Below are 15,545 nucleotides of genomic sequence, written 5' to 3' on the forward strand. Positions count from 1 at the left end.
TCAGTCTTTCCCTTGGCCAAATCCTGTCTTATTCAGGTGAGGAGTGCTACTGACATCTGTGGAACTACTTATAGGAGAAATGTGAGCAGGATTTGGTCACATGATGTTACACCCAAAGCCAGTTACAGTAGTGTTCCATCCCATCAAGTTTTCACTTGATATTGAGACTTGAGCTTTAAGACCTAGCTTCTGTTAAGAGTTTCACAAGTTCATATAACAAGGATTTTTTCCAAATCACCCAATCTTTGTTGAATGTATTCAGATGTAGAATTTATCGTGCATAGTGCTATTTTATTGCTTGACCAGTTGATGTCACTAAATTCAAAGTAACTGCCACAGAGGCTCAAGAAATCTAAAAAAAAGCAATGTTAACTTTGACAACAAAATCTTCACAAAGCATGAAGCAGCACAGACCATATATGTTATCAAACTGTTTTGTATGTGCATGTCAGTAAACTTCAATTTACCTGCTTAATCTCTCCAGCTACAAACATCAAGGGTACAATACTTCCAGAGACATCTGTAACAAAGGAACAATGTAGAAGCACCTTCATTTTCTAAGGACAGAAAGCAAGTAAAGCTAATTGGAAATATTTTAATTATCAACATCTCTATGTTTATAGCTTCCTCATGACAGTATTTGACACTAGAGATGAATATTCTGATTACAAGGCTAAAATGGCAGTGGTTTTAGCACACCAGCTACATAATCATGTTGACCAGTATTGTCTAGTTTGTGCTCTCCCATCTGTCTGTCTCCACCTGTTGTCTCGTCTTGTAAGCTGTTTTTTGCCTCATATCTCCCCATTGGCTTGGCCTACAATTTTCTGTTTTGTTGGCTTTGCTGAAAAATGCCTTTTTAAAGTGCTTTATTGGTGGAATTAAAAAGATATAAAAAGCTTGTGATGGGATGTACGTACCCCACATTCAGATAGACGGAAGGAACTAACTAGAGGCTACAGCTGGAATATTCTCCCTCTACTTGGTTCTTGAAGGGATTATATCTAGTGTTGCACTACGTCCTATCTTGTAGTCTGAAGACTGGCTGGTTGGCCTTCTCTGCCCTTCTGAAATCTTAAAGAGATAGCAGTTGTTGGGTGCTGGTAAGTAGGCAGACCCACTGTCACCCCCCATAAACCCAGTGGAAGGTTCCTCAGGGAGACTCTGTTCCTTGCTTGATTCACACATGCCCATTCACCCAAGATGTTCTTCATCTAATTCTGCTATAGGCATCGCTCAGCATTTTGTGTCCTTAAGTGAAATTAGCATTTCGGTGCTTACTTCTGGATGCAGGGGAAGAAACCCTAATGAGAGTGGCTAGCACTGACAAGCACAATCAGTGGTGTGTCAGTTGGTATAATACATCCGATAGAAGCACAAACTTCTAGTGATAAAATCTAGCAAGATCTTTGCTGCACAGACTGCCTCACTTCAATGATTGTATGCAGTATTGTTGTAGCCGTGTTGGTCCCAGGACGTTAGAGGAACAAGGTGGGTGAGGTAGTATCTTGTTGGATCAACTTCTATTGATGAGACAGACAAGCTTTCAAGCTTACACAGAGCCTTCAGTGACATACTCTCAGCTGGGGACTGAACCTTAAACAAATCGCCAAGTCTATAACCTGTTGGGGTCTCTTGCTAGAGGCACAATTATGGAATAGATGATGGGACTCCCGTAGGGGCATCAAATAACCTCTGCATCCAGACAGTTCCACTACACTTTGCTGGGCTGATTCTCAATTACATTAAGGCTCCCATGTTTAGTGATTTTTTCTCCTTAATATTTATTTATTTATTGATTGCACCTCACAATAGGGTACAGTTTCATGATCACAGAATCGTAGAAATATAGAGTTGGAAGGGACCTCAAGAGGTCATCTAGTCCATCTTTCAGCACTAAGGCAGGATTAAATATACTTAGACTCAGGGCTGGTTCTAGGACGTCAACTTCCATGGGAGTATCTTTGTTCAGTTTTGCTGATTGGCTAGCCATATTTTGTTTTGTTTAGCTGCTCAGCAGGGGTGGAGGGAAGGGGTTGCTGAAAATGTTTTCCATTCTGGCTTGCAAAATGCATAGGTCCACTCCTGCCTAGGACCATCTCTGACAGATGTTTGTCTAATCTATTCTTGATACACAATTATTTGCAGAAATAATGATTTTCTGAAAGATCTTTCCATATACAACATTACTTCTCAATGGTGCTGAAAATCAAAATCAAAGAATCAGATGCTCCTTAAAGATAGCACAACAAAAGGAGAAGTTTCCTTTTTAGTGTGTATGGTAGGTCAATGAAATTACACAGTTGGTATGAATTCGTCTTAAAAATTTATTTACCTCAGAAACGTATACATTCATAGGTTTGTCACAAGGAAATTGGCAGTAATTCATAGAAAATGAATATTTACATGTGTGCAAATTTCACCTATTACACAAGACAGTGTTATGTAGTTTTACTATACTGTGTTATGTAAGTACTTTTGCAGTTTAAGGCACTCAAGATGAATAATAATAGTTGTCAGAGGAAATAAACAAAATGCTAGTATAATTCTAGATCTGAATCAACTGCTTCCTGCAAGACAGTATATTGTAAGTGTCAATGGTCTGGTATGACCTAGTCAGTTGTTTTCAGACAGGACAGAATTCATTTGATCAAAATCTGCAAAAGAAAAAAAAAAAAAAAGCAGAGGTCGAAAGTAATAAACATTTTCTGGGTTACCTCTGAGAAATCCTCTCCTCACACTAGTTCTCTCCACATAGAGTAGAACCAGCTCTAATGACTTTTTGCAAACACTTGATTGACAGCATGCTTCACATTCAGCTCCTCATATTAGAGGAGAAGCAGAGAAACCTAGAGGATTCCCATTAAAACTTCACAAATATTAACCTATTAAAAGATATCAAAAACTTGCATAGTGCTTTACATTTTCCAAGCACCACATAAACCTTAGTTTATACTCAACGTTCCTTTAAGGTGGGCACAGAGATTAAGTGACTTGCCTAAAACCATACACTGTGTTAAAAGCTGGGAGCTGAACCCAAGGATTTTGGCTCGAAATCCAGTTCAAAGATCACATCTCTCTTTTCTAAAGGAGAATTCAATCATAGGTAATATCTAATGTGGATCCCGTTTTATTATTTTTATAAATAGAAAATCTTACCCTATAACACCTTTGTTAAATGCATGAAATAACTTAAATACAAACAGTGTCAGAAATAAAACCTGGTGTGCATAAAGATATAAAAGTCAACACCAGGAGAGATTATTCACCAATCTGGATTCAGAAACCTTATCATACAAACTTGGATCAGTTCTATTCTCCTTCTACGGAGTTTGAGCTCATCACCATGTTACCATTACAGTACTCTTGAGACACAAAAGTTAAGAAACACAGGACATTAAAGTACGGTATTTTTTCCCTCCCTCCCCTTGTTAAACAACATACACTGGAAAAGTCAGTTATGTGGAAATGTTGCTCTTCCTATTAACACCTTGGCTTTAGGATTTTCCTACACAAATATATGTCAACAAAAGTTACATGCACCTACCATTAATAGGGTTGTTAATGCTGCAATTTTATCTTAGCTGACAGGAAGTGAGAACAGTAGGTTTGGGATCATTTATTTTATACAAGGACTCCAAACTGAATAGACATGTTAAAACCAACAGAAAGAACAATTTGTGATTTACACAATGTATAATGGGACCATTGTGCTCTACATATACTGAATTTGATGCGCTGACAACTTTATCCACATGATTTAATAGAAGTTTTATGTATTATTTACCATCCTTCCTATTGCCTTTGATAGTGATGATATGGGAGAAGTCTCAATCTCAATCTGGGTTAGTCTCCAGATTATTCGCCACTTCAGCCTATATCCTCCTTTTTTCTTTCATACATACATGAAAAAGTTTTATTGGCAACTATCTTTCTGACTGAGAACTTGTGAATAGGGTTTCTGATGGAGCAAACTTAATACTGGTCCACAATTGTCCAGAGAGGTTATCAGTAAGCAATATATAAAAATCCACACCCACCATCAGAGCTGAGCATACCACTGCAGGCACTGGGAGGCTGATTGCAGGAGTTAGAGATGGGCCTTCTGTAAGGCATGACTTACAAAGCCCACTTCCTTGATTTCCTATATCCACCATTGAACCAAGTTATTTCCATAAGCATCCTTGTTATTTACAGATTAATTATAAACTATTACAAAATCTCAGTCAAGCACCAGTACTGACTCAAGAAGCAATACAAGTCAGAAAATTAGTATTCCCTGTCACAAATGGACAGTGCTTTTCTTTCAAAAGTTCTCCTTTCCTAATAGTTTTGTCCACAATGCCTCTTTGGCCAGGTCCTTCCTCCAACTTCACATCCACATGATTAGGAAAGTAGCAGCAGCGATTCCTCAAAGGGCACGTCTTGTAAATACCTTTCACAGCAGAGCCAGATCAGCCTTTTTTCACAGAAAGAGCTGTAACGAGGGTCTGAAATCCAGCAGCCTGGTTTGGAAGGGCTTATCAAAGAGATACTTTAAATGCAAGTCTGTAGGCAGTGGGAGAACAAATGGCAGAAACAGTTTCTGTGTGCAAAGTTCAGGAAATCAAACCCAGTGGCATGGGAATTCCTATTTAATTTTGGGGGGAAAACTACCATCCCTCTAAGTGCCCATTTTTCCACAGTGTGTTTGATCTTACAGTCAGTTCATTTTGCAGGCCGTGTCACCTTGGTCCACAGTAACCATAAGGACATTTGAGAATCAAGCTGTCATGGCTGGGTAAGACATGGGTGGAGTAGTATTCAACCAAACTTCCAATGTTCCAAAACATGGTTTCTGAGTCCAAGTAAAACTGTGAATCCTGTTGTAGGGATAGAAAATACACCTGTAATCAATGGCACCTATGAAGCCTTTCCAAACAGACCACTACTTTGCAAAGTATTATGTATGTGACCTAAGCTCTAACCCTAAGCTCATGTCACATAAATGATAAGCCCAAACCAAACCTGGGGATCCAAACACCCTATAATTTTACTGAAGATCATATTTGGGTCTGAACATTATAGACTTCCTATCTTCATAAATGGAAGGCCCAGATCAGAGTTCTCCGGCTCTAAATCCAGATCTGATTTTTGCAGCTCAGGCCTATCTGTACGTTTTTTGCAGAGGGGGGAGGGAGGAAGGGGGAGAGAGGGTGTTTGGAGGTAACGGGAAGCCTTAGGCTGATACTGTATGATGTAACTAGAGCAGGTGTAAATATACCATAGAGGCCCTTTTTATGTACAGCATTCATACCAACCTTTTCAAAGATTCTGTAGTTTCTCACTTTCTCAGCAGATTCATCCCATACAACTAATACCTTGAAAAAGAAAATGCAATATTACATTCAGCATGCATAAAAAAGTCTTCCTAACAAATTTATGAAGAAAAAACTCAAAACTACCTTTTTTGAGGAATCAGTTACATTTCTTTCAAATAACTGAGCATTGAGCATTATGCAAGTTAGGATGTACAGCTACTGCTTCAGACCTACTTCCCTTTTTAAAAAAGGGCATGTCTAAATTGCTAAATACATTACTGTAATTAAACTCCAATATCGTTAATTTGCAAATAACAATTAAATGGGAGTTACATTTAATTAACTTATAGCACAGGTTCCCCTATTGTGAGTTACCTTTCCAGGCTTGGTAGATGAATTCCTAATACAGTATAATCCATTTTGTGGATGTCCTCTTGAGCTGGTAGCTTTGAACATCCTAAAATAATATGGAAACTGTAAATATCACATTCAGAAAATACTAACAAACTTAACAGATTTTGGATAGAATGGATATGTCTACATCTCAAAATCCTTAATGTAAATCATCATTTCACGGATTGTAATGATTTAGCCTAAGAACTGACTAAAGGCTGGGAAGGCAGTTTCACAGACTGATGGTAATGGACACTTAATAGAACCTCATCATTTTAGGAAGACTCATTAGGGTCCTTAAGCAGCTAGTGTATAGGGAGGTAGTGATGTCTTAGTGGATTGCGCACGGGCTGGAAAAAAGAAACTCTAGGTCTCTAATCTCTACTCTCTCCCCAACTTGCTGTGTGGCTTTCAAAACATCACTGACTCTCGGCTTCACTTTCCCAATCTGTATTTCCCTACTAGGATGGATGGTGTGAAGATCTCAGTTGATTAATATTTGCACAATACTTTAGACTCAATTTTTTTTTAATGGATTCTATGCTCATGAAACATGCTGACTGGTAGCACTGAAGCATGAAGGTCTCTTTCTCCACAGACCAGTGAATCAAGTTACATTCAAGTCAAATTGCCTATTGTTCCCCTTCTCCTAACCTATCTATGTCTCTGTCTCTCTTTAGATCATCAGCTTCTCCAGGCATCCTTGGATCATCTTCCTGAGTAATTCAAAACTCACTAGCATATATTGGATGGTACGAAACAAACAACAACAGAGCAGGCAGTAGCAATACAATTTTCTCATACTGCGCTCCCTTCTTCTCCCCCTTCCCGCTCCCCAATTCTCCAGCTTTTACTTGGAGGGATCACCTTTAGAGCGCGAGAGGACAATTCAGTCGCACGCGTTCTATCATTGGCCTCTCTGCTGAGGACTGCCAACAAGCTTATGGTGGCAATTGTTGTTGAGGATACTTGTCCATTGGGAACTGAACTAAGACCATCAAATTCATTTCATATAGGTCATGAAATGGCCATCACATTATAATGACTTTTGGTCACTACCAGTCTGGGCTACATTTGAACCAGTGACCTAGAGTTTAAAAGTTCTATATAACCCTAAGCCAGACTCCAGTCCAATTCATTGTCCCAGAAGGAATAAATCTTATGCATTACTACTTTATGGTGAATACTTTAACATGTAATTAGCTTTCCTAGAGGCCATTGGTTTTCAATTTAAAGGACTTGTAATTTTTTATTTATATACAAACTAATGGTAAATTATTTCATGCGTTCAATAGAAATCTCAGGTTGATTTACTAGTCTTAACTCTCACAATATGGCTTTCTAGACTGCAGGTCATTTTATTTGAGGATTTATAAGCAACTCCTCTTTCCAAAAAAAAGAAAAAACGTTAAGTTTACCTTTCTACTTCAGTGGATTCATAGGTCTGGACAAATACCGAATTAGGCAGTTCAACCTGTTAAGACAGCGTTTAAAAAAAATTAAAATGTGTAAAGTAAGGTAAACAGCAATATTTTAAAAAGATGATTGGAATAACTGAAACAGAGCAAAGTGTCTTTTGACATACTGCAGCTACCTAGGATTCTCTAAATTCAGGCCCAAATTTTATAGGTAACTTCTATGGTACAGCAAATATTTTGTAGAATTAAATTACACCCATGGTCTCCTGATTTTGTTACTATACTATTATTCCCTATTGTGTGCTCCTTCAAAAGCGCTAATACATTCTGGCGTATCTGACATTAGAATCAAAATCTGTTACCAGCGCTCTCATAAAGTTGGCCAATGCACTGGAGCAGTATTCTGAAGTGAAGTATTGTTACTAATTATACTAACTCCTTTCTAACTTACAGACCTGACTCAAGCCCAAATTTACAACCCCCTAAAACTTAGAAGTGTTCTCTTTAGGAATGTGCCATCTGATCTTACTTTTTCATAATCTTCATCTGAATCTTCACCAGACTTGTTTTGCTTTGAAGGTAATGCTGGTTTCTCAAATGAGAAGCTTCGGAAACTCTGCCCATCTGGTGGCGATCTCCTGGAAGAAAGAACAAAACTGAAGAACGTTTCTGCAGAAAAAACATTCAGAGACAATAAATGCAGAACCAGTTTGTTCTGTTTCCGTTAGCTCCTTATTGGTCATTTAACAGTTTTTATTATTCACTTCAAAACTGCTGAGCAATGCAATGGACATAGAGGCTTTCATCTGTAAGGACATTTTTGCAGATATACACCATGTCCCTTACTAAGGAATGTACTTACACTGAAGCATACATTTCCTTCTCTGTAAGAGCCTGCATGTGCTTTAAGAGCATAAAGCTATTTTTTCAATTCCTGTTGAAATCCTGATGTGAAGGCTTTTTACCAGCTACAGTCTAAGACTCTATTGTATCTTTTCAGCATAACCCGACACAGACAAGATACACTTTTGTTCTTATGTGCTTTACTTTAGGTTGTATAATACTTATTCCTGTATTTCCAAGAGCCACAGTTTGTTGCAGGGTTTTCAAATGCTGTGCAGTTAAGATTACAGACAAAATCAGTGACTATATAATGTCTCATAAGGAACATCAGACATATTCACACCCTGAAGACAGTAGGGGAATACCATAAAACTTCCAGACAGATTCCTTAGTGTAGCAATTTTTAAACATGGAATCATAGAAATTTAGGGCTGGAAGGAACCTTGAGAAGTCATCAAGTGTCGTCCCCTGTGCTGAGGCAGACAAAGTAAACCTAGACCATTCCTGACATGTTTGGCCAACCTGTTCTTAAAACCTTCCAAAGATGGGGGATTCCACAACCTCTCTTGGAAACCTATTCCAGAGCTTAACTACCTTTATAGTTAGAAAGTTTTTCCTAGTCTCTAATTAAAATGTCCCTTGCTGGAAATTAAGTCCATTACTTACAGTCCTACCTTCAGTGGACATGGAGAACAATTGAACACTGTCTTCTTTATAACAGCCCTTACTTAACATATCTGAAGACTTATTAGACCTCACCCAGTCTTCTTTTCTCAAGACTAAACATGCCCAAGTTTTGGGGTTGTTTTTTTTTAAAACTTTTTTATAATTTTTGTTGCTCTCCTCTGGACTCTAATTTATCCACATCTTTTCTAAAGTATGGTGCCCAGAACTGGACACGGTGCTCCAGCTGAGGCTACATCAGTGCCAAGTAGAGCAGGATGTTTACCTCCTGTGTCTTACATACAATACTCCTGTTAATTCACCACAATATGATATTAGCTTTTTTGCAACTGCATCACATTGACGACTTATATACAATTTGTAATCCACTATAACCTCCAGATCCTTTTCAGTACTACTACTACTAGCCAGTTATTCCCATTTTGTAGTCATGCATTTGATTTTTCCTTCCTAAGTGAAATACTTTGCACTTGTCTTCATTGATTTCACCTTGCTGATTTCAGACCAATTCTCCAACTTGTCGAGGTCATTTTGAATTCTAATCCTGTCTTCCAAAATGCTTGCAATCCCTTCCAGGCTGGTGTCATCTGCAAATTTTATAAGCATATTCTCCACTCCATTATCCAAGTCATTAATGAAAATGACCCAGGACTGATCCCTGTGCAACAGATACACCCACCCAAATTGACAGCGAACCACTGACAACTACTTTGAGTACAGTCTTTCAACCAGACTTGCACCCACCTTATCGTAATTTCATCTAGATCAATGGTTTTCACCCTTTTTTCAATTGCAGACCCCTAAAAAAATTTCAAACGGAGATTTAGAAATCTTAGTCTGTGAAGCCACAGGGGTCTGGGGAGCACAGGTTGAATACTACTAATCTTGACCATATTTCCCTGGTTTGCTTAAGAGAATGTCAGTGGGGGACTGTGTCAAAAGCCTTTCTAAAAAATCAAAATATATTATGTCTACTGCTTTCCCCACACCACAAGGCCAGTAAGTGGCACGATCTGTTCTTGACAAATCCATACTGGCTATTCTTAATATACCTATTATCCTCTTATCCTCTTATCCTATTATCCAATTGATTGTTTAATAATTTGTTTCAGTATCTTTCCAGGTATCAAGGTTAGATTGACTAGTCTATAATTCCCAGGATCTTCTTTGTTCCCCTTTTTAACAATAGGTACTATGTTTGCCCTCCTCTTGTCCTCTGGGACCTCATCCATCCTCCAGGAGTTCTCAAAGAAAATTGCTAACAGTTCCAAGACTGCTTCAGCTAGTTCCTTAAGTATCCTAGGATTAATTTCATAAGGCCCTGCTAATATGAATACATCTAACTTATCAAGATAAAGAATATTTAGATCTTTCCCTATTTTGGCTTGCATTTCTTCCCCCTTGTTCTTAATGTTGATTGTGTTGAGTATCTGGTCACCATTAACCTTTTTAGGGAAGACTGAATCAAAATAGGCATTAACATCTCAGTCTTTTTCATGTCATCCTGGATCATGCTTACATGTATCATGACTTACAATCAACCACACTGCATCTGTTCTATATCTCCTTGAGAAGTATCATATCAAGTTGGCGTATTACAGTAAAACTAAGAATTGGTTTGTTTACTTTCACTGATGAACATTACAAAAATGTGCAGTAACTTCACTGCAAAGCTTGGGGAAGAGGGAGAATGCTGACTTGGGCCTGATGAACTAAGTATCAGAGATATCATTTGGTAAATATGCTACAGAAAGTTTGATCTGTTTTCATACTTACTGTAACTGGGGAAGTAAAGATTTCTCTGATCTAGATTTGAATACAGGCACAGGCGGTTTAGGTAGCACTTGTGGCACGAACAGTCCAGGTTTGCCATGTTCTTTTGGTGCTCTGGTCTCCACTGGCACTTGTGGAACATACATCCCAGGTTTGCTGTGTTCTTTTGGCACTTTGGCCTCCACTGGCTTCTCCATTAATAGCTTGGGTTTGTTGCTTGGTAATGGAGGTGGGACCCGTGGAGAAAGGTTCATTTGTTTTAGCCCCTCACATCCTTCACTGCCCATTGAAATGCAGACTAGAGGTAGGCTCTCTGCTGATGGCGAGCAGCTCTCTTTGACACAGGAAAGATTTTTGAGATGAGGCATAGGGGGCACCGGTGGTGGTAGATCACTTACTCTACGGCTTGATGGCTGTATTTTTAGATTTGACTCCGCTCTGCAATGAAACTGGGATTCTCCCCTTGTATTTAAGGAATCCTCTGGTTTTATATCAGGTAAGCTTCTTTTAGGAGGTGGTGGAGGAACCATAGGCCCAGTGGACTGGCCTGCATAGGAGTGCACCCTTGTCTCTGCATAGGGAACTTTTCTGATGTGAGGAACTGGAGGTGGCGGGTAGGCTGGTGGGAGGATCATGTTATCTGTGTAAGAAAACCCCACAGAACATGAGGAATTAAATTTAAAAATTGAAAATAAGATTCTACTCTCCTTTTGTTTGAAGTGAAGTTTCTATTTGATTTAGGATATTTTAGGGCACCTATCATCATGATATCTCAGTGCCAGATGGACACTTAACTTTGAAACACAGTTCTGGACTTTACTAAGGGCCAAACCCTGCAGTCCTTACTCTGGCACAAGTCACATTAACTTCATTGGGTGTTTTGCCTATGTTAGGATGGAAGGAAGTCCAGAAGCATGTTGAAAAGAATCATCCATCCTTTTGACGGATCCATGGACTAGCAGCAAGACCTTCCAATATTCAGCTGGCTGACAATGGCTAGAAACACAGTCATTTAAAGGTACTCAGCACTTGTGCTAATGTTCTTGGCTTCCTCAACTGCCACTGGTTTCACTGAGAGTTTAGACATTGAGTACCTCTCAGGTTAAGGCTCCACTTATTCATTGCTTTACAATTATTCACAAAAAGAAAAGGCATACTTGTGGCACCTTATAGACTAACAAATTTATTTGAGCATAAGCTTTCGTGAGCTACAGCTCCCTTCATCAGATCCGATGAAGTGAGCTGTAGCTCACGAAAGCTTATGCTCAAATAAATTGGTTAGTCTCTAAGGTGCCACAAGTACTCCTTTTCTTTTTGCGAATACAGACTAACACGGCTGCTACTCTGAAACCTTTACAATTATTGTAACTACCCATGGCGCTTCACACATACTGAGTTAAAGCATCAGCCTACAGATGTTTTTATATTTCACATGAGTGTCACCTTTATCTGAGATCTTTAAAAGGTATCATGACTGGTGAATATTGTCTTACCATCTGGTCTCCCTAAATCCATAGAATCTGGCTGTAAGTAAGATTCCTCATCTTCTTCCTGGTCATAATCTGCAGATAAAATTAAAATGTGTTTAAAACTGTAAAGTACTCATTGGGATCTGATCACAGGGAACATGCATATGCTGATTTTTATTAAAAAAAATAGATTTTTTTTATAATTAATGAAAATCTGGTTCCATTACAAGGGAAAACACAAGACAGAAGATTAAGTAATTTTGGCTAGTTCCACTCAGGATAGAACCACAGGCGCCAACTTTCAGCTTTCTCCACAGTTGCTGGGCTCTAAAATAGCAGCATAGACATTTGGGCCTGGGACCCTGTGAATGGGGATAGTTCCAGAGTCTGGAATATAAATATAAACTGGAGCTATAATATAAAGTATTATAGCAATTTTACAGCCCTGCAGCCCAGGTCAGCTGACATGGGCCAGCTGCAGGTGTTTAACTGCAGTATAGACATACCATAAGTGACATAAAGGCTTTTGAAACTCCATTCTCAGCAGAGTCCCCAAAGGCTCACCTTTCCCACGAGTCTGCAGTGTAGACATACCCTTACAAGCCTAAGTCCCATTGAAAATTGTACCCACTGTCTCTGTCATAGGCCTACTCAACCCAGCTGGTCTATAAGGCCCTAACAACAACTCATTCCTCTGGAGGAGGACTCCTCCAGATGCAAAAATATTCTAATACTACACGAATGGTTAATAGGTTAACTTTACAGTTTGTGCCGGAAGCAGGTGGTTTACAGAAAGTCATGCTAAAAGTCCACATAATTCACTGTATTGCTTCTTTTTAAGCTTTTAGAACATATTATATTTAAGTGATTATAGCTCTAAGCGGCTTCTGTAAAAGTAAAGGGCATTTAATCACTCTCATTGTCAGCTTTAATAAAGATCATTTGGCATTCCCATATAGGGCAGACAGACATGGCTGAATGTTCCAAAAAAAAAAAAGTGTCTTCATCCATGCTTCAGTCAGATGTATGGGCGAGCAGAATGACTTTCTGACATTAAACTGATGGACAACTACTAAGAGCTCAATCTTTTACGGTGCTTAGCAACCCCTGTAAGGTTGCTTCTTCAATTGCCACTGACTTCACTCGGGGGTTTAGGATGCTGAGCATCTCTCAGAATCTGATCCCAAGTGTCCCTTATTTTACAATTATTGTAACCTTTCATGTATTGTAATGTTATCATAGGCATTAACAATTTTCTATTGTAATACTAGGCCAAACATTCTTATAGTATTTCAGCTATTTGAATTTTTTTTTAAGCCCATAAAAGTGCTGCAAACTCAGAGTGGTTTGACGAGGAAGGAGTGATCAAAAAGTCTAATTTATTGATGGAGTAAGGAGTAAAAGAGGGAAACATTCAAAATTAAAGTCTCACCTTCATTTTCTGTAGAATGAGAGTAGTTGATATTGATGGGGCGTTCTACTGAGCCATAGAAACTGTCTGCATCAGAACCAGAGTCACTACACAAAGAAAAGGAAAGGGATTTTATAGTAAGAGGTGCACTGTTGCCTTAATGGGATTTAACAGTAGATATTCAGGTTAAGAGCACATTGGCAAGTGCTGGTCTTAGAATATTGAAAGCAGCAGAAAAACTGATCTAGTCTCATTTTTCAATTAACAGCCAAATAAATACTTCTAATTTTTAAGGACTTATAAAGTTGATATTTCAAGTGCTCTTTATAAAAGGTTTATATTTTATTGTACTTAACCTATGTAGTAAGAAAGTCAGACATAGTTAGGAATTACTGTACTTGCTACTGTTTAATGGTAATAAAACAAACAAAAAAATCATGTTTTGTCATCAGGTGCAAAGAATGGGAAGCAACTTTATAAACATATGGGCCCAGATTTTTAAAGGTTTTTTTTTTTTTTAGGTGTTACTGTGCTCAGCATCACAAGGCCAACTGATTTAGGAGCCCAACTCTCATTTTCAAAAATGATGTAGGACCTTAGGAGTCTAAATCTCCTCATTTAAACACTGACTGTAGCAATGCCTAATAAAAGCAAGGGCCTTACTCTTTACTAAGGAATTTTTGATAAAGTGCAAGAATCAAGAAAGTGATTCTAGAATTAGCAGGTGCATACCTTAAATCTGTTACAGTTTCCTTCTTGTCATGGTAGTAATCTATTTCATGCCTCAGTGAGACCATCCACTTCTAAAAGAAACAATTTCATGTAAACTTACTCTATTGCTTTTAGTAAAGAAATGTATAAAGTGTCTGCCCTCTGAAAGGCTGGAGGTGCTAGCAATTATGGATTGACTGCATAACAACATTTACTCACTCACAAGGGTATTGTAAGTTCCTGTGCTTTGAACATATAAGGTATTAGAGCAGTCTAAAAATGTTACTTACCACTTACGGAACTTTTGCTCTACAGATCTCAAACTGCTACTTAGAAAGCCAGGTAATTTAATATTCCCATTTTATATATGGAGAAAGGATTTAACAAAGTCATTTTCCATGTTTATAAAAACTTTTATACTGTTTATTTCTTGAACCAAAAGTCAGGATCTGAAGACATAACATGCTGTACCAATATCTGGATTAGTACAATAGTGAGAACTCAGGCTTTTCAAATGAGGCCAAGGAGTTAGGTGCCCAAATCACAGTAAGAGAATTAGGCACCCAATTTCTAAATTCCTATGAAAACATATTCATTCCCTCCCCCACCCCCTTGGAATATATTCTTGGGTCATGGGAAGTTATTCACCTTTCTTTCATCTTCAGAGGAGGCAGAAAAAAACCAGGTCCTGTGCTTCTTGCTAATATGAACTAATTTGAAAGGAAACACGTTGTTTGATGTTGTTTCCTCAGCTGCCCGCATAACCCTGAGAAACAGAAAAAGCAACAGTGTAAAAAGCCTAGTCAATGCAGTTATTTCTGTTGCGCAGGTAAATGTAGGGTCCTAATGTTCAGCTACAAAATGGCCCTTCAAATCAACTTTGTCAAAAGGCTAAAGAAAATCTAATACCCATAGTGCCATCTGCAGTATTTATCTCATGAAAATGGAGGATGCTAGCCAAAGAGAAAGGGAGAGATCATTCACTACCGAAATCACCAAAAAGGATACCTGCTACATTTGTAACAAACTTGTTCATTATAGATTTTTAATTTTGTTATGTTATTGTACCCCAACTTCATATCATGACAGGAGGTATTTGTGTGGTTGTGCTCCTCATTTCAAGTGTCCTCACAAGGGAAATTCACGACACTACTTTTCCATTAACATAAAGGAGAACTAATATGAACTTTAGGCCTTATTTTGCCTTTCCACTCATTTTAGTGTAAGAGAGTCCTTTTAAAATAACTGATGCTTAATGACACGTGTCATTCAGCTCCTTTGAGGAGATAGGTTAGATATAGTTGTTTCTGTTTTCCCCTCCTCACCAGGTAAGACCTTACTCTCAGGTGCACAACTCAGACAGACCTCACATGGAAATTGCTTACAAATTCATAACATGGGATTTTGGGGAGAGAAAAAGAGGTTTGGGGCTCTCAGTGCTAAGATTTTTGGTAGTCTGAAAAAATACTTGTATCCACAAAAGCCAAAGGGAACTAGGCTTATGACTATCATCACAGTTACTAGTTCATAGCTCTCATTAGGA

General features: G+C 38.4%; 1 protein-coding gene across 9 annotated transcripts in view; it reads right to left on the reverse strand.

The window, feature by feature from the left end:
* Nucleotides 1-2,313: 2,313 nt before the first annotated feature.
* Nucleotides 2,314-15,545, reverse strand: part of SH3BP2 (SH3 domain binding protein 2) — a 93,195-nt gene continuing 79,963 nt past the window's right edge. For all 9 annotated transcript variants that reach the window (XM_073342707.1, XM_073342709.1, XM_073342703.1 and 6 more), the window contains 10 exons: nt 14,651-14,768; nt 14,024-14,094; nt 13,313-13,398; nt 11,905-11,973; nt 10,415-11,051; nt 7,641-7,749; nt 7,112-7,167; nt 5,676-5,757; nt 5,301-5,360; nt 2,314-4,862 (listed from right to left, as the gene is read on the reverse strand). In XM_073342707.1, coding sequence (XP_073198808.1) covers nt 4,725-4,862; nt 5,301-5,360; nt 5,676-5,757; nt 7,112-7,167; nt 7,641-7,749; nt 10,415-11,051; nt 11,905-11,973; nt 13,313-13,398; nt 14,024-14,094; nt 14,651-14,768 — 1,426 coding nt within the window. In that variant the 3' untranslated portion in view covers nt 2,314-4,724. The remainder of the gene's footprint in view (nt 4,863-5,300; nt 5,361-5,675; nt 5,758-7,111; nt 7,168-7,640; nt 7,750-10,414; nt 11,052-11,904; nt 11,974-13,312; nt 13,399-14,023; nt 14,095-14,650; nt 14,769-15,545) is intronic.

Source organism: Lepidochelys kempii, chromosome 4, assembly GCF_965140265.1.
Source record: "Lepidochelys kempii isolate rLepKem1 chromosome 4, rLepKem1.hap2, whole genome shotgun sequence".
Lineage (NCBI taxonomy): Eukaryota > Metazoa > Chordata > Testudines > Cheloniidae > Lepidochelys > Lepidochelys kempii.